This window comes from Vanellus vanellus (genome assembly GCF_965231255.1).
Source record: "Vanellus vanellus genome assembly, chromosome: 2".
In the NCBI taxonomy this organism is placed as follows: domain Eukaryota; kingdom Metazoa; phylum Chordata; class Aves; order Charadriiformes; family Charadriidae; genus Vanellus; species Vanellus vanellus.
Window position 1 is genome coordinate 150,761,549 of NC_138906.1, and position 20,508 is coordinate 150,782,056.

Sequence of the window (20,508 nt, forward strand, 5' to 3'; positions counted from 1 at the left end):
AACATAGATAATAATGGATAAGCGAGCTATAATTTAAGTCCTCTCAACTGGTTATCCTTCCTTCTGGTGGAAGGTGTCCTTGCCCATGGCAGGGGGGTTGGAACTTGATGACCTTTAAGGTCCCTCCCAGCCCAAACCATTCTATGATTCTACCGTGTTTCCTAAGGAAGACCTGGAGTAAAGAATAATAACCAGACTGTAATGCATATGACCTCTTTTTCCTAAAATTTTTTTCCTAAAGTTTGTTTGTGGCCGGGGGCGGGGGGGGGCAGTATTAATTGAAGAGATTCAACCATTCTAATTAGAGACAGAATAAGAGATCTATACAATCAGAAAGACTCCAAGCAACAGGGTAACGTGCTTTAAAAGATTAACAAATCACCTTGGCTTAGATACATGATGAAAAAGAGCATCTCTTTGTTGTAGTGGGAAGTTAGCCACTCATTGAACGAGCTGTTATTTAACTGACTGAATTTAACTGCACTGAAACATATCAAATTTGTTTGCACATCTCTCTTACAGCATTTGCTCCATTGTTTAAAGGCTCTATAACTTCACAACTCGGTCATTGTGTGACCAAACCTTTTGTAGAGTATTTTCCATCAGTCACCACCACATTTACATTTTTTAAGTAAGCCTTTACAATCTTTTTGGCAAATTTATACTACATGATTTTTCTTGTAAAGAAGGTCAGAAGAAAGTTAGGCATGTCACATATTCTGAGTCTAATAAAGCAGCATGGTGGTTCTACATTTCAAGCTTTTACAGTGAGGATTCCTAAAACATTAGTTAACCAAAGAAAATTACAAACTTCGAAAGGGTATACCTTTGTCACAGCCACAAGATGTGAACAGATCTAACCACTGCTTCCATACAGATTTATTTTCATGCTTCCATTTCTGTTCTTTTGTAATAGAACAGCAGTAGGTGTGATCACTTTGCCTAGCCAACCAGACATGGCAGAGACTCTCACAGTTGTTGGAGACATAACTAGGTTTCAAGGCTTTGATTTGATGAAGCATAGATTTTGCTAATTTGAGAAATGGCTTGTTGATTAACTACTTATTTTTCCTACAGTCTGATTTGATAAACTGCATCCACAGGCAGAGTTTCAAGAAAAGTTAAGCATAGCAATTGCCTACTGATGAAAGAGGATGTAAAGTACTGTAATTCCTCAAAACAGCTTTTATCTTCGAGACTGGTTCATACACCACTTTCATTTGTGAGATGATTATTTAAAAGAAATCAAAACTTACTTCTCTCTTCATAATTAAAGTTTGCTTTGAATCTTGTTATTTACATCTCTGCTGACTGTAATTACAAAAATTTTGTCTGTTCCTCCACTGGAGAACTGGCAAGATTTTTGGAAAGATTTTTAAATCCACTTTTATGGAAAAAGTTTCATTCCATTAATATTTGCTGTAAATTATAAAAAACACTGTAAAAAAGAATTTATGAAAGTATACAGTATTACAAAATATAATAAAAGTTAGTGTTAGTGCTCTCTTTAAGCAACGGTCTTCATCTTTCTTCTTCTTGTTGAGCTGGCCACAAAAGCATAAGGCAATCTCAGGTGGCTTTCTGGCTCTCTTAGAAATGTTGCCATCACCCAAAGTTTCAACAGCAGACAACACGAATAAAGCCACTCAGGGAAACAAGGCTGGTGAAAGGGCCGATTGTCCTTACAAGGAGCGGCTAAAGACTTTGGGCTTGTCTAGTTTGGAGAAGATGAGACTGAGGGGTGACCTTGTTGCTCTCTACCGCTTCCTGAGGAGGGGAAGTGAAGAGGGAGGTCCTGATCTCTTCTCCCTGGGATCCAGTGATAGGACACATGGGAATGGTTCAAAGCTGCACTGGGGAGGTTTAGACTGGACATCAGGAAGCATTTCTTTACTGAGAGGGTGGTCAAACATTGGAATAGGCTCCCTAGAGAGGTGGTCGATGCCCCAAGCCTGTCAGTGATTGAGGCATTTGGACAATACCCTTAATAACATACTTTACCTTTTGGTCAGCCCTGAAGTGGTCAGGCAGTTGGACTAGATCTTTGTAGGTCACTTCCAACTGAGATAGTCTATTCTGTTCTGTTCTCCTATCCATACTATATACATAGGAGGACTGAGGAACATTTGGAGAGTAACACTGCAGTATGCAATCAACTGCTTTAGTTCAAGATCTTGTTTCTATCAGTACCGAAGTTATACTTTTTGGAAGATAATGTATCACAGTCTTCCCAAAAAGGTAAGTTAATTTAATCCACACATCTCTAAATCAGACGCTGAAGCATGGGGTCTGGCATCCTTTATGGAAATCATGATATCTAAAGTAAGTATACATGGTCATATTGAACAGATAAATTACCCTTAGCCAAACTTTATTAGGATAACACATTAATTAGTAGGTAATAATACGCTAACTAATGTTTTTAATGTGTTGGTCTAAAATAACTTCATACTCTTATTGTAGTAAAACCTAGAATATGCAGCACTTACTTTTTACACTACAGTTCTTATATTTATCACATACTAGTTCCAATCCCACGACACTGTGAATTGGAGGCTAAAAACCAACAAATTCCCTGAAACATAACCGAACAAAACCCCATATCCAGTTGTACAGCATTTGGAAAAGTACAACAGACATTATTTAGAAATAATTTTAAGAGATGACTTGTAAATTCCCTGAAACAAACGGTGAAAGACAAAAGACGGGGGAGGCCCTCTGAGCTTCACTGAGGAAGGTCTCAAACACTCGCAAGGACTTTGAGATATGGCTGTAGCCAAGGGGTGGATACTGTGGAGTCTGGACAATGTAGGCCTTCTGCTCAAAGAACTGACAAGGCTAACACCTTCTTATCTCTTGTGTGACCCAGGAGAGAAAACTCATCTGGACAGCACAGGATGCGTCTGTGGGGGGGGAAGTCTTGTGAGGACAAGGCTTTCTGCTCAACTTGTGACGCTTGTTAGTTTCTTTGTTTTCGGGGCCACCATGTCCGATAATGACCTTTGCCTCATTATCCACAAAATGCATATTAAAGTTCACACCCCTGCATATGCTAATGAAGATTATTGAGATCATGGTAAACATGCATGACTACAGGACTCATCTTTCCACCCAAATCATGCTACACTTCACCTGCGGGGAGAGAAACCTGAGCATCATAATAGCGGGGCGGGTCGTACTGATATCGTGAACATAAAAGGAGAAAATATGTGCCTCTGCAGACCTCTTTTTTTCCCTGGAGAGAGACTTTTTTCCCTGGAGATCCAAAGAGGAGTGCTCCTACAAACCAGAAACCCCCATTGGCTGGACCAACACTGGAACTAGGACCAATGATCTCTTTATCTCTCTCTCTTTTTCTCTATCACTCTGTTTCTCTTTCTTCTCTCTTTTTCCTTTAAAGTTAAGTACGTAACGCGAGGCATACCTTACTACTCGCTATAATTCATGGTATAATTTGTTGTGTATCTGTTGCGAAGTAACGCAAGGCGTATTTTACCACTTGTCATACTTTGTTTTACCATTTGCCATAATTTGTTATATACCTAACCAATTATCGTGGATGTAGTTAAGACATATATTAATCACTGTAGGAATCTAATAAATGTTTTTGTACGGACCTTGAGAGTTGTCTCACCTTAGTCCACACTGTTGGGGATTTGTGAATCTGAGTCACTTCCCCCTCTCTCTTGTGAGTGGGGCATGACAATAATGTATAACCTTGATTTTACAAGATTGAGCTAAACAGGAATTGCATCTCATAACGTCACAAAGTGAAGTTCTGACTTGTTTTCTAATTACCTTAACTACACATGTATAAAACTACTTCTTCCTGGCTTCCAAACGTCTGTCAGAATTTAGGTCTACAACCAACAACTTGATCTCAAAATATGAGAAAAAATTACCTGCGTAAAATTCAAGCTGAAGTTTTGGGGAAAGGAAACACCAGAACCTGAGGAACAATCAAGTTTAAGACAAAGAAAAGAGCATGATTTTTTTTAAACATTACTCACCAGTAGTATAAATGTCAAACACTTACCCTCTTTGCTTATCTCTGTAATTGTGACCCATTCCAAGGTAATATGAAATCCACTTCCTTTTGTGTCCAATTCATCTTTTTCTACCCTAAGCAGCAGTAAAGCTACTGAATGTGTATCAGATTTTACAAATGAAACACTGTGTGCTATAATAAATGGACTTCCTAGTTCTTCATTAAATGCAATCTAGAAAACAAAATTGTTGTAAAAAGTCAGTCAGTTAAAACCGAAGTCTTTTTTTTTTTTTTTCCCCTCAGAAAGCAGTGAAAGGCTTCAGTGAATGTCAAATCAGTTAAAGTTTGCTTCCCACAAACCTCTCTGCCAATATGAATCCATGAACGTCATACATTTCTGCTTCCTCCTTCTTTGGCTATCAAGCCACTGTTCTGAAATGATTTTAATTGTTATTTTTTTATACTACAAAATCATTATAAGGGCCCATTAGACAAAGCACAAAGATCCACAAAACCATCTGCATTATGGTTGTTTACTACTACAGTAAGCAGATGTACAACTGATGAACAGAACAAAAACACAGCATATCAACTGGGAGAAACAGTCTCATGCTCAAGATGAAAATGTAGGCATTTCACCAAGGCTCTCATTACTTCTCTAGACACCCCAACATCCTGAAAATGTCATACTGAAAGGCTAATAAGCACCACTGTAAACATGAAATAATTTCATACAGAAGGACTGCACATCTTGTAGCTTTAGACATTTAGCATTTGGTACCTAGAGCTTCAAGTTCTAATTCTAGAAACAATGTATTTCAGCTTTTGTCAAAAAAGTACTCACTCAGAAAAAAAAACAAGACAAAACCAAAATTAATCCAAACAGCTGAGAAGAACAAGAAATGAATCACTCTTTATTTGGTAAAACATTAACACATGAAAACTAAAGAATAAATGACAAGGAATTCAAGCTGCAGTGGCTGAATGAGTATAGGCTCTATCCAGCTGTTGTTACTGACATCTGGTAAGGTTTGAGGATTTATGGGGCATGCTGAAATCTTCCACTTCAGCACATCTACCTGAGTTCTGCCAATACTAAAATCTCCTTGACGGTGTAGGAAACTGCCCTCTATTAATAAAGAAAGTAGATGCAAAATATGGGTGCTTTATACCAGATTCATTTTACACGAATAAAGAGGAACTAACCACAGACCATAAGGCTCATAGTAGCTAAGGTAGAAATGTAACCTAATTTTATTTGTTATGTCCAAGCAGGATAACCAATACCATTATTAGTGTAGGAAGATCATTTTGATGTGGATACAAAAAAATGCCCCTTATCAAGACTCTTTAAAATAATTAATTATGTAAACAATTTAATCACACGAAACATAAAAACATATTTCAGTTATAACCAACAATTTTCAGTAAAAATATTAAGCACCAATGATTTTCGAGAGCTAAGTGCACTGTATGAAGATTTTCCCTACCAGAGAGGTGGAAACAATATTGCTTATATTATACCTGCTCTGCAGGTAACCTTCAGGGTTACTTATCAAAGCTTTTTAATCAGCTGTTTTGTTTATGTTTTATTCCAGTCTCTGTGGATGTATTTTTAAGATGGGGCAAATTAAATGGTGAATATTTCAAGCACAATTACATCTGCACAGACAAACATTACACAAACTGGAAATCTCCTAACTCAAAAATGAAAGTAGCTTTTAGCTTGGCTGACAATAACTTCAGACTTTTTTTTTTTTTTTAAATAAGTATTATTCCACAGGCCAGTTGAAACAGCAAACAATAAAAGATGGGGGGGGGGGGGAATCCTAGACAGACATATATGAATAGGGAAGGGAAAGGGGAAATGGTTTTTAGAAAAAGTTCAGCTAGGCAAGCACTTAGCCACCTATTTAGAAACACTCACTTTTACTTAGACAGATTCTTCTTCAGTCAAAAGGCTGTTCCCTTTCAAACACTTGAGTTTTAGATATTTTGTGCTTAAAGAAATCATTAATTTAGTCATTAAATCATTGATTTTTACACTTGAACACAATCCTGTATCTGTGATACAGAGTTATGACTTAAAGCTTAATCCTTCACAACATTACATACATGCAATTCTTGTAAGAAATGCAAGAGTAAGAATTATTTGGTAGATGTACAATTCTTAAGCATGTTATTGCAAGACTTACCTCCCACTTTTCAGAGGCACCGTTTCCACGCTTGCCTGATTTAATTAAAAACAGTCTTCCTGTACCATCAGAAAGGGTAACCCATGTGGAAGATGAGAAGTGTATTGAGGCACAAAGGCGATTATCATAAGCTGTCAAGTCTGTAGGTAGCCTGAAAACTTCTCTTGGTTTTTGTAAAGCAGTGTCCTATAAGGAAACAGTCACGCACTAAGACCTTATGAAGACTATCAATTTCAGTAAGTATTACAGGCAAATGAAGAATAACAAATGTTAGTCACAATTCACCAGTTTCTTTGTGCAGTTGAGCATACTTAGAAAAAAGTGGGTAGCAAGCATCATCCCCATATATGTGGAAAAGGTAGTGAAATGTAATGATTGAGTTAGTTTCTATTTACTGAAAACATGAGTGTTCTATAATTGATATTTGAGCACTCAATTTTTTTCCTTCCATTTTACAGCACTAATTACATTTTGCATTAAAAAAAGGCTTTTCACTTCTTTTCCCTAGCATTCCCATATAGTTAATCACTTACCTCAACTAATTCTAGTCCCAATAAGAATGCGGAGACTTTAAAAGAAATTAAAGTAACAGAATTGTATCTAAACTAGTTCATAAAAACTCACTTTTAAATTAAAAGGAATTTTAGCCGATTCTTTTATACAACTGATATATTCAAGCTGATATATCATTTCTTAGCTTTCCTAGAGTGGCTATTTTATTCAGTAAGTTAGAGAAGTAACAACTGTGATTAGCTAGCAAAGAATAGCTGTACTAATTAATATCATATTTGCAAATAACTTTTCCATCACACTGTGATTATACTACACATCAGGATAAATTTATTTAGCATACTGCTATCAGTGGCACATTGCAATCTTATTTCTTAAGCCAAACTACAAGCATGAATAGTTTTTGAACATGAATAAACACAGACCCTGTAGTGAACTAAGTGTACAGATGATATAATTCTCCCGTGAACAACGAAGACATACAGGTTTTTTAAAAATTATATATATCACTAAATTCTACAAAAAAGCCCCGAACAAAAACAAAAAAGAAAAATCCATTACTTCCTGCTGTATAAACTTAATACAAATCAGCCTTATTGAATAATAGTGCAAAATGAATATTAGATTACCAATTTAATCTATGTTTCTAGTAATTGTTCTCAGAAGTCCCACTTTAGTTCTGTGTTGCCTTCTTCATTTCCTGCTAATTCTACCAGAAGAAACTGCTTTTGTGCTGTAAATTGGATTTCCAGCTGTTGTCATTAAGTACAAAGGCATGTCTTCCAGGATATCTTTTAGGGATTAGGTTTTATCTTGTGCCTTCACTCTTACATACAGCCCTTCCTTTGCTGAATAAGGCTTTGTAATTCTGCTCATTATTTGGCTTCCAGAATGCCAGCAACCCCGCTGCCTGCTTAGTACTATAATTTACCTTCCTTTTGTGAGTTGAAGTAATCTCTGAATATCCAAGATACTTGTTAGAAAAAAACCCTGACCAAATCTTCATTATTTTAAAAGAACCAGACATGACAGTTTAAAAAATGGTCAGGACATGCTTTACCAGCAATACAGGTTGATCAGCTACTTACAAAGTAGATCAGGCTGCAAACGAAATATTCTTACAGAAAAACATAAGATGTAGACTGGCGATTCAGCAACATCACAGTCACATCTCTATAATCTTTCAAATAATTGAAATGGAACTAAATGCCTTGAATTTTTTCAACCAAACTAAGTAGATGCTAAATAAAATGGGCTGGCAGTCTGTTCACAAGTGGGGTCCCCCAGGGACTGATACCAGGTGCCACAATGTTCAACATCTTCATAAATTACCTGGATGATGGGATTGAAAGCACCCTCAGATTTGATGATGACACTAAACTAGGTGATGAGGCAGACACGTCATAAGGGAGAGCCATCTTGCACAGAGACCCAGAGAGCGTGGAAGAGTAGGGTAGCAAGAATATTGTGAAGAGAAACGAAGACAAGTGCAAGGTCCTCCACCTGGGACGGAATAACCAAAGATCCCAGTACAGGCTAGGATCTGTGTGGCTTCAGAGCAGCCATGCTGAAAGGAACCTACAGGTCCTGGTGGACACCAAGCTGAACATGAGTCAGCAGTACGACTACGCAGCAACAAAGGCAAATCAGATCCTGGGCTGCATCTGCCAGGAGCATTACTAGCAGAGATAGAGACGTGATCATCCCACTCTGCCCAGAGTTTGTCAGGCCGCACCTGGAGTACTGCATCCAGTTCTAGTCCCCACAACTGAAAAAAAGCATGGACGGATAGCAAAGGGTCCAAAGGACAGCCATGAAGACAGTCAGAGGACTGGAGAACCTGCCCTATGACGGAAGACTGAAGAAGTTAGGTCTTGTCTCCCTGGAGAAGATCCAAAGGGGACCTCGTCACAGTATTCCAGTACTTAAAGGGCAGCTACAAAAAGGATGTAGGTTCTTTCTCCAAAAGAAGTCACACAGAGAAGACAAGGGGCAATGAGTAAAAGTTGCACCAGGAGAGGTTTCATCTTGACATAGGAGAATTTTTTTACAGTGAGAACAATCAATGACTGGAAAAACCTCCCCAGGGACATGGCAGAATCCCATTCATTGGAGGTTTTCAAGATACAACTGGACAGGGTGCTAGACTCATTTTCCCATGAAAGGTTGGACTATATGATCTTCTGAGATCCCTTTCCAACCTGGGCTGTTCTATGATTCTAAACCAAATAGTGGACACTAGCAACATAATTTAGGGAAAAAAAAAAAAAAAAAGTATTCACCACCTTGCCCCTTATACTGATTCATAGACTCTGACCTGAGGTCTCCAGAAAGGTCTGCCGGTAATAACAAACAAAACCAATGCCTGTTATTTCTGTTCCCTATCTTAAAGAAACATTTCTCACGAAGTTATGGTCCTTTCCCCTCATCTCACAGACAGTTTTATATATATATATCTCATAAATGAAACAAAATTAGATACAACAGGTTTCATAGATATTTTATAGGCTAGTGTACCTACATGTATTTGAAGAAATAAACAGTCATCTCTGGAAAAAAGGGTGCCTGACTGGCCTTTACAGACCCTGTTTAAACCCCATATATCTTCTTAATCCAACAACAAATAGACTATGTTGTGAACATAAGTAATGGTCATAGAGCCAATTAAATTCTTTTCAATTTCAATCTACCAGGCTCATTTCCAGTCAGTTGATCTACAATTATTTTAGAAGCTCCACAAATCAGAAAATTCTGCTTAACAATAAGGAGACTCTTTCCTTGTTACTAAAAATCAGCATTAGTGTTACCAAAATGAAAAGATATTTAAGTAGAAATATATTTTTAAATATAGAAAAACAGAATTTGAAAGGAAAACATTACAGGGACAGTGTTGAAGGTATTTACAAATATGTAAAAGGAAGGACAAACAGAAGCATATTTTTGTATTGAAAACCTGGGAGGAGGAACAAGTATTTAATCTTTTCTGTGCCACACAAAAAACACTCTCTTACTATAGTAAGGGTGGGCATGAGATTAAGAAATAGAAGTGAAAAAGTATCAGATTAAAACAGTGTCTCATTACAGGCCCTGACATTTCAGCCACAAATTATTATACTTGCTAAGCATCTCCTGTCCCTCTATTTTCACTCAAGCAATGGATAGCTTGGGGGGCGGGGCGAAAATCATCAGTCTCTACTTCTCGTAATAGAAACTCACTCATTCTGACCTATGATACAAGGCAGTCAAAAACATATATACAAAGCCCCAACTTTGAAAGAGTTCTTTGCACTTGTGCACGTGTATACAGAAAGAACACATTTGTGCATGCAAAGCATGCCATGGCCTCACTTGCTGAGAATCCTGTATTTGAGCGGATTTAAAATCCTTCATGTTTTCCAGATGTTATTAAAATCAGATATGCATTTAAAACATGTTCGAAGGTAAGTGAGAGAAATTGGATTTGGGTAAGTACCATTTTAATAAGCAACAGCAAAAAAGACCAGATGACAGACAGATAGCCTGCTTGCCTTTTGAGCCTACTTGAATTCATATTAGAGATTACTGTGTACTACAAAAAGGCACAAGGGCTATTATGAAACCTGCAATGGAAAAGATGAAAATTTGACTTTTAATTATTGGAAGCATTCAGGATCACTTTGTAGATTTAGTTGCATCACTATGCCCCTTGAACTACTGCACTAATTTATAACACATTCAGGAGGGGAGAATGAAAAAATAATAATAAAAAACCACCACCACCAACAACAACAACAAAAACCAAAAAAAAACCCCCACAAAACCCAAACAAACAAACAAAAAAAACCAAACACAAAACCCAAACCCACAGCCCACACAAAACAAACAAAAATCCCATAAACACTAGATACAATGAATTTTGGTTTCCACGTCTTTTACTTTATTTTAAGGAAAGCACTATTTTCTACAATAAACGTGTTCCATTGTAATTAGCAATGACTACTGTGCCTAGGAAAAAAATAATTAAAATTCCATGCATCTTACCATGGAAAGAAGCAGCATCATCCCTGTTAACAGTGATTTACAGGGGTATACTATGTAACATTACAGAAGACCATGCTTTTGTCAGCCTTCAAGTTAATCTTACCAGTAAGCTTCAAGTAGTTTAGGATGTAATTTAAAAAATAAAAACAAAAAAATATCAACTATAACCATTTAATCTTCTAAAGCTCACATCAGATTTATCAGCAGGAATGTCAAGACTCAATATATCTCCTGAAAAAAAGTGAAAAATAATCTTCATTACACATTAACAAAGCCTTTCTCTCAATAGGCAAGAAAGGAAATGATCCTATTCGCAACCTTTCTGTTCACTAATTTAACTTTAGGCATTTATTAGAACAGCCTCTAATCTCAGTCCGACAATGAAAAGGATGAACTTACTTGAAGCTGAAACAAAACCTGCCCTCACCCCCCTTCTGTGTCAGATTTGCTTTTCGACTTACTGTTTTTCTCTCTTCACCAGCTGGTTAACAGGGGTTAATAGTAACTCCCTACTTCAGAATTATGAAGGGATGCTGTGATACTATAGTCGTGTATTATGCTAGCAAGAACTGGCTCAAACAACTATAGTAATTTTAACAGAAGTGAGGTTTGCTAACTGTAATTAGGTTAAAATGACAGCAACACAGTCTATTTCAGAAAAAAAAAATGCAGCTTGTCAGATGCAGTTCTTCATCCCCCTTCACTTCTCTACAAAGATTCTTCCTTTGTTTAACTTTTTTTCACTCCCAAATCTCTCTCTTACCTTTTCCACTGGCCTTTAATTTTAGCTCTGCCCACTACTATACTTCTTGACAGCGTACTCTGCTTCCTTTTGGCCTCTGTCCTTATGTTCATCTATTCCAGACTTCATCTGGGTGCCTTCACTATTAGAACAACCCCCTTCCTTTCAGCAGCTCCATTGCCTCACCTGCCTGTGACACTAACCCTGATTTTGAGCCTTTTAAGCAGCCCAGGTTTCAAATTTGTGTAGAAATTTGGTTGAATTTGTTGAGCAAATGGTTCCTCCAACAGGCAAAGTCAGGCAGATCAAGCCAGGGTGTATTCTAGTTGTTCAGGATAAGGAGCCAGTGTGCAGGTACAAGAGGCAAAATGTAAAATGCAAGCTTAAAGATTCTCTCTACTGTTCCTAAGTCACCCATGCCAGGGTCCGATTAAGTAAGCATGTCTCCGCTTACATAGTTAAGTAGTGAAATTTTACTTAGGTTCTTTGGCACACCTGCAAGATTTAAAGTGGCATGCCTATAAAATTTAATTTTTTAAGTTGTATTAAGAAATTGTATTGTTCTAAAGTCACAAACAGTCTGTCATACTGTACAAACAAGTAATATTTCATAAGAGATTTAAAATAAGAATTAATTTTCCAAGGAAAAGACAGGGAAAAGAAAAGAGAAAGGAAAAAAATAAGTTATATGGAAATTTCCACAAAGTAGCCATAACAAATACAAGACTTTGTTTTTATGAAAAATCAAAATACCTAGGCATTTGACACATCTCTAACTGAGCAAAAAACGTCCACACTCAGCATTCTGAATAAGGAAGAGCCAAGTATTAAAACCGTGATACAGAAGTCTAAAAGATTTTGTTGTTCTTCACTATATCTGCTTCCTTATTCTGACTTGTTTCAAACAGAATTCCCACGTTGTTTCTGGTGCCACTAACAGTTGTTCTGAATTGAAGTTAACTGAAAGTTACTGAAACAGCATTCCACAGCTAATTCTGAGTGGAATTCAGAAATATGAAAACGTTGCTACCACTACGGGTTTTACTTAAGTGCGAGAAACTGTTGCCACAATCTCTCAATTCCATTATTTGAATATAAAAAGAAACAAAGTTGTCTTTGCAAGAAGAGCTGAAGGTCGAGAAATCAAGTCCAAGTATTTAACTACTGGAGGAGAAAACTTTGAATATTTTCCAGCTATATTCCGCTGTTACAAACACCAAGCAATTAAAGAAGTCAAATCAGATGCAAAAAAACCCAGCTCAGGAATCCTGCCACTACACTACCCACTGAGTCTTTAAAACAAAGTATCAATGCCAGCTTATTGAACGAAATAAGTCCGATAGCCGTAATAGAAGAATGTTAAAGCTTCCATACACCATTTCCAGCCAAGTTCAGGTAAAAACTTTCTCAATTTGGTATAAAAAAAACACCTGAATACTCATCCATCGACTCAGAAAGACCGCTCATGTTGATCACTTTTCTGTTTCAATTATGTTTGATTTTGAGCAAGTGCCTTCACGGATGACATCTTTCTAAACACCTAAATTGCCAGGATAATCCATGATTTATGGATAACCAACACACCGCCACATTAAAATAAAAGTTGCAACCAAAATAGGAAGCAGAACTAGAAACAACTATGTTTTAAAAAGCCTATGTGTTCTTTCACTTTGGATTTAGGATAAGCATGCTAACCTGTTCCATCTTCTGTTTTAAGAAGACTGATGTTAAGTTTAATTGTGGCCGTTACTAACTTGTAAGCTATACTTGGCTCAAAACAATATTATTTGTAATATACATTTGGCTAATATATGGCTAGGCACATTTGTAATGAGACACCTTATTGATGTTTCTGAATATGCATTCCTTTTTATACCTATGCAAACATGTCTCCTTTGCAAAACAGCACTGATTTGTGCATTAGGATGCAAGATGGCAGCTATTCCACAGTCCGGTAGAACTGAAACTCGTGACAAGATATTGACCAAGTGCCATTTTCTTGAAGATTCCAATAGACCCACCAAGTCCTAGGGAAGAATATTTATTTCAATTTACTGCACATAAAAATGCAAATTACTACCTGTTGTAAAATCTTTTATCTAGCTTATCTGCTAAGAAAGGAATTTACACACTTCAGCACCCTCCTAATAAAGGAATGTATTGGGTGTCTGTGTTGTGCTGGCAGTGGAGCTGCAGGGGTGGCCGCTGAGAGGAGAGGCCAGGGCTGTCCCATGCCACACACAGCCACTTCCAGCTGGCTCCAATGGACGCACCACAGGGCGCAGCTGAGCCCGTCAGCCAAGACGGAGGTGCAGAGCAGAGGTTTGCCTGCAGCCCTTGGAAAACATCACAGGGAAGCAGGTTGTCCCCCCGCAGCCCTTGGAGGACCACAGTGGGGCAGATACCCACACCTGTAGCCCATGGAAAGTCCATGCTGGAGCAAGCTCCTGGTATGAAAGTTGCGTGACTTTGTTTCTCATCATTCTACTCCAGTTTTAATCAGCAATAAATTAAAATAATTTCCCAAAGTCAACTCTGTTTTGCCCATGATGGTAATTGGTAAGTGATCTTCCTGGTTTTATCTCAATCCATAAGCTTTTCTGTCTGTCATGTTGAAGAGGGCGAGTGAGAGAGCGTCTGGGTAGGTGTCTGGCAGCCAGCCAAGGCTAACCAACCACAAAGAAAAACCACAAAAAATGAGATTGTGACAAGCCACTGTTCACAGAAGGCTTTCTCTGACAAGCTTCTTTCTTTTAAATGTTCCTACTGGGAATCCAGATGATCTCAACAGATTTGGAAGAAGTCCCAGAAGATTATTCTGCCTCAGCAAGAGTCTGCCAAAGGCTCCAACTGCTTCCATGTTCTACAGAAAGTAAAGGAACTATTTTGCAGCTTCAGTTCTCAGCCTCCCGCCCTCTGGAAACCTGTATTTCCTGAAAAATTTAGAACTACCATTTCAGGATTTCTCTCAGCTTAGCCCTGGCCTAGTAATTTCCACTTCCAGAACCTTACACAGAGTAAGCCACACTCTCTCAAAAAAAAAAAAAATCACACATCAGCCTGTGTTTTATTTTGTCCCACAGGGTTACAAGTCAAACTCTTTGGCAGCATGTCAATGGCTATCTTCCTTTCCACGCAGTCTTTTATTCCTCACGCTACAACTGCATGTACTAGAAACGTGGTGCCCAGAAAGCCATGTCCTTGCCCCTCCAGAATGAAGAATAGCTTTGTAATGAAAACTAGTGCATCCATGCATTAAAATGGCTCAAAAGAAATAGAAGGTTTGACAGAACATCAGTATAAAAGCAGAGAACAGTCATGTTTTTCAGACTTGGCCTAGGTGGCTTATACTATCTTTCAAGTTTGCTCAGGACCACCAGCATCTTTTTGCCTCCAACAAGTGATGCCCAGATTAAGCTATTAGATCATAAAGGCTTTCTAATTCTAACGCATACAGCTTCTTTCTTTCCTTATATCTACAATGACTGGATTTTCAAATTAGCAAACAGACAAACGTCAAGTAACATAGGGGAGAAACAGCCAGCGACTAGAAAAGAAGTGTCTATTCTTTTCTTCAGCTTGTCATCATGTGTTATCTTCCCCAGAATGGAAGCAGATGCAACACTATTGCAATACTAATGCAATACTATTAACAAAAAGAAGTCAGAAACGTTACCTAAAATCCTTTTACCCTTCCTGGTGAACTGCATTTTTATTAATCTACCTGTCTTCTGGCAATAGCTTCCCCTAGTTTTTGCATTCCGATCTTACCTGCCACATTTTCTAACTTATCAACCCCCCACCTTTTCAAATTAAGTAATTTTAAAAAAATTTTCTTCTTACCAGAGTCACTGACAGATTCATAACCCTTCCAAACTGATCAACATAGTAGACATTATCTTGGTACCAGGAATCAAGGTGAAGATAATTATACATGCCAAAAGCACGCATGTGGTCAAGGGTATATTGATCATCACGAAGTTTCACTTCTGCTACAGCTGTGGAAAAAAAAAAGACTATTTTACCAATTATTTATTTATAACTTAATAATTTAAAGTTCAAACTAATAATTTAAAAATAACACTTCGATCCTTAGTCCATAGGCCTGGTTTATTTGAAGAAAAATACATTATGTATACATAGTTTAAAATTTCACCATAAATTTGGAAAGTAGGTCATCCACATTGAAGGCCACTGCAGTCACTCATTGTGATCATTGTCATGGCTTAACCCCAGCCAGCAGCTTGAACCACGCAGCTGATTGCTCACTCCCCTCAGTGGTGATGGGGCAGAGAATCAGAAGAGTAAAGGTGAGGAAAAACTCATGGGTAAAACTCATGGGTTGACAAAAAGGCAGTTTAATAAGTAGAGCAAAAGCCACACATGCAAGCAAAGCAAAACAAGGAATTAATTCACTGCTTCCCATCGGCAGACAGGTATTCAGCCATCTCCAGGAAAGTAGGGCTTCATCACGCGTAACAGATACTTGAGAAGACAAACACCATCACTCTGAACGTCCCCCCTTCCTTCTTCTTCCCCTGTCTTTATATAATGAGCATGATGTCACATGGTATGGAATATTTCTTTGGTCAGTTGGGGTCTGCTGCCCTGTCTGTATCCCCACCTAACTTCTTGTGCCCTTCCAGCCTGCTTGTTGGCAGGACGGTATGAGGATCAAAAAAGGTTTTGACTGCCTAGCAATGACCAAAAACATTAGTGCACTACCATCATTGTTTCTCATCCCAAATCCAAAACATAGCACTACACCAGCTGCTAGCAAGAAAGTTAATTTCATCCCAGTTGAAACCATGACAATCATGTAATAACTATTACCATTTATAGTGGCCTATTGTGGTGGGTTGATCCTGGCTAGATGCCAGGTGTCCACCGAAGCCACCCTATCACTCCCCTCCTCAGTTGGACAGGGAAGAGAAAAAATAACGAAAGGCTTGTGGGTTGAAATAAGGACCCGGAGAGATCATTTACCAGTTACCATCATGGGCAAACCAGACTCAAATCAGGGAAATTAATTTAATGTATTGCCTATCAAAATCAGAGTAGGATACTGAGAAATGAAACCAAATCTTAAAACACCTACCCCTCTCTTCTTCCCAGGCGCAACTGCACTCCTGATTGTGTCTACCTCCTCCCCCACAACAGTGCAGCTGGACGGGGAATGGGGGTTGTGGTCAGTTCATCGCACATAGTTTCTGCCACTCCTTCCTTCTCAGGGGGAGGATTCCTCACACTCTTCCCCTGCTCCAGCATGGTGTCCTTCCCACAGGAGATAGAACATTGGTGATGTTTGTGGAGGACTGTCTTGGAACCAGCTGGCATTGGAACCATCAGACACAGGGGAAGCTTCTAGTAGCTTCACCACAGAAGCTGTGGTGTAGGTTCCCTGTAGCACTCCCCCACTAACAAAACGTGGCCACACAAACCCAATACACCTATACTGTTTCTTCCCAACACGTGTTGAGATCCAATTTGTCAATAACCCTCACAAGATGAAACACACATGCAACAACTACGTAACACCTACTTTTAAGTCAGATCGGAAAGAGCACAAATGATTCCTGATATGTACATGGTATTACCGTATGGGGAAAAAATCTGGTTTACAGTAACTCCAAGAAAACAACAGCCATAAGAAATATCCCATCTACCTACACGGATTTCATAGTCTTAAATTCTGAACCAAGCTATCAAAACTTGCAAGGCAAAAGATTAAAACAGTATAAAGCAGAATTATTACATGAGCACTACGAAAACCCCCTATGTTCCTACCACTCCCACTGAGGTTGAAATCGTGAGAAACATCCAAGATACCATCAAAATTTCAGACTAAGCTTTTTCTAATTGAAAGAGGCTGCAAAGAATGGCTTTCACTCTAATGGTACCTTCCTCAAGGCAAGAAGCACACTACCTACAGTCATCCACTTGAGCAAGATTTTTCCAAACAGAAAACCTCTCCTCAGCTACCAGTAATCAGAACTGGGGTTATCTTTCTCAGACTAACCAAGTTGTTATTTAAACTAGCTGCAGCTCTTTCTTCCTATTTCATACCTACACAGAGATCAAGCAGCTGTAGTCCCAACATGTCAAAATACAGAAAATCCTGAAGTTTTAGCAAAGGCATTAGCAGAGGTCTAGTTCATCCCTCTGCAAATAGTCTCAGACAGACTGGAACTCCAGTTCACTCTCCAGTCCAGTCATCCCAGGACCTTAGCTTCCCTGCAAGAAGTTTATCTCAAATTTCACAAAAAAGCAAAATCCTTTAGAAAGTTGTAAGTAAAATCTGTCAGGCTGTGATGATTAGCTTTCAAACCCCAAGTATGGGGGAAGCACCTCACGGCCAATCCTTCTCATAGCAACAGTTATTTTAGTTTCTACTTTTGCAGCTTCCACTTTCTTCTCTTTTCTGCTCAGAAACAGAGCAAAGCTATTTCCAGTTCCTAGTTCCAGCGGGAATAGGGTTAATTTTCACAAGAAGCTGGGAGGAGACACAGCCAGGAAGGCCGATCCAAACTACTTAAAGGGGTATTTGATACCATATGATGTCACCTTCAGTATACATCTGGGGGAGCTGGCCAGGAAGGGGAGGGGAGGAATTGCTGCTCGGAGCAGGCTGGGCATTTCGGATTCCAGTCGGTGAGCAGTTAAACTGTGCATTAATCATTACAGTATATTCTTTTATCCATCTTATTGTTGTTGTTTTTCTCTTCCTTTGCTGTTATGTTAAACTGCGTTTATCCCAACCCACGAGTTTTGCCTTTTTCTTCTGATTCTCCTTCCCAACCCAGCTGGGAAGGGGGGGGGGCATCACGGGGGGAATAGGAGGAAGAGGCAGAACTAGAGATAATCACCTGATCCCTATGCCTGAGTGAGATGCGAGATATGCAAAAATCTAATGGAGAGTGGAGGCTAACAGTAGACTATTGTGGCCTAATGAAGTCATGCTGCTGCTGAGTTCAGTCGTGCTGGACATGTTAGAACTCCAATATGAACTGGAATCAAAGCCAGCCAAGTGGTATGCCACCATTGATATCACTAATACGTTTTTCTCAATCCCTTTGGCAGCAGCATGCAGGTCACAGTTTGCTTGCACTTGGAGGGACATCCAGTACACCCGGAATCGACTCACTTATTTTGGGAATAAAATAGCAAGACGGATGCCATCAGATCCCAATGGATGTGATCAACAAAATAGCAGCTCTATCTTCACTCACTAGTAAGAAGGAAACACAAGCTTTTTTAGCCATTGTGGGGTTTTGGAGGATGCATACTCCAAATTACAGCCTAATTGTAAACTCTCTCTATCAAGTGACCTGGAAGAAGAACAATTTTAAATGGGACCCTGAGCATCAACAAGCTGTTAAACAAACGAAACAGGAAACAGTTCATGCAGTAGCCCTGGGGCAAGTCTGGGCAGGGCAAGGTGTTAAAAATGTACTCTACACCACAGCCAGGGAGAATAGCTCTACCTGCAGCCTCTGGCAGAAAGCACCAGTGGAGACTCAAGGTCGACCCCTGGAGTTTGAGAGTCAGGTAAACAGAGGATCTGAGTCAAGCTATACTCCTACAGAAAGAGAGGTATTGGCAGCATAAGAAAGAGTTTGAGCTGCTTTGGAAGTTGTTGGTATGGAAGCACAGCTCCTCTTAGCACGCCAACTGCCAGTGCTGGGCTGGATGTTCAAAGGGAGGGTCCACTCTACACATCATGCAACTGATGCTACATTGAGTAAGTGGGTTGCACTCATCACACAGCAGGCTCGAATGGGAAACCTTAGTCACCCAGGAATTCTGGAAGTGATCATGGACTGGCCAGAAGGCAAAGATTTTGGAATATTGCCAGAGGAGGACATAACGCATGCTGAAAAGGCCCTCTGGTATAATGAACTACCAGAAAATGAGAAGCAATATGCCCTGTTCACCGATGGGTCCTGTCACATTGTGGGAAACCATCAGAGGTGGAAGGCTGCTGTGTGGAGTCCTACATGACGAGTCGCAGAAAATGCTGAAGGAGAAGGTGAATTGGGTCAGTTTGCAGAAATGAAAGTCATCCAGCTAGCTTTAGACATTGTGGGTCGAGAAAAGTGGCCAGTGCTCTGTCTCTATACTGACTCATGGATGGTGGCAAATGCCCTGTGGGGGCATTGTTTGCCCTGTAACAGCAATGGAAGCAGAGCACTGGCAGCACAGAGACAAAACCATGTGGGCTGCTGAACTGTGGCGACATATTGCTGCCTGGATAGAGAATCTGGTTGTGAAAGTATGTCATGTAGGTGCCCATGTAGCCAAGAGTCAGGCCACTGAGGAACATCAAGACAATCAACAGATGGACCAGGCTGCTAAGATTGAAGTGGCTCAGGTGGATCTGGACTGGCAACGTAAGGGTCAATTATTCATAGCTCAGTGGGCCCATGATGCCTCAGACCATCTAGGAAGAGATGCAACATATAGATGGGCCTGTGACCAAGGGGTGAACTTGACCATGGACACTATTGCACAGGTTATCCATGAATATGAAACATGCACTGCAATCAAGAAAGCCCAGCAGTTAAAGTCTCTGTGGTATGGAGTATGAAGGCTGAAAAATAAGTATGGGGAGGCCTGGCAGATTGATTATATCACACTCCCATGAACCTGCCAAGGCAAGCACCATGTGCTCACGATGGTGGAAGCAACCACTGGATGGCTGGAAACATGTCCTGTGCCCCATGCCACTGCCCGAAACACTATCCTGGGCCTTGAAAAGCAAGTCTTATGGTGACATGGCACCCCAGAAAGAATTGAGTCAGACAACAGAACTCATTTCTGAAACAACCTCATAGATACCTGGGCCAAAGAGCATGGCATTAAGTGGGTATATCACATCCCCTACCATGCACCAGCCTTCAGGAAAACCAAACGATACAATGGACTGGTAAAAACTACACTGAGAGCAATGGGTGGTGGGACCTTAAAACACTGGGATATACATTTAGCAAAAGCAACCTGCTTAGTTAACACCAGGGGATCTACCAATGGAGCTGGCCCTGCCCAGTCAAAAC

At 39.5% G+C, this 20,508-nt stretch overlaps 1 protein-coding gene across 1 annotated transcript in view; it reads right to left on the bottom strand.

The window, feature by feature from the left end:
- Window positions 1-20,508, bottom strand: part of NUDCD1 (NudC domain containing 1) — a gene marked incomplete at both ends in the record, with an annotated part of 48,823 nt that overhangs the window by 18,862 nt on the left and 9,453 nt on the right. Inside the window, 3 exons of the mRNA XM_082498884.1 lie at window positions 4,037-4,220; window positions 6,184-6,369; window positions 15,299-15,453. Of these exons, the coding sequence (XP_082355010.1) occupies window positions 4,037-4,220; window positions 6,184-6,369; window positions 15,299-15,453 (525 nt within the window). The remainder of the gene's footprint in view (window positions 1-4,036; window positions 4,221-6,183; window positions 6,370-15,298; window positions 15,454-20,508) is intronic.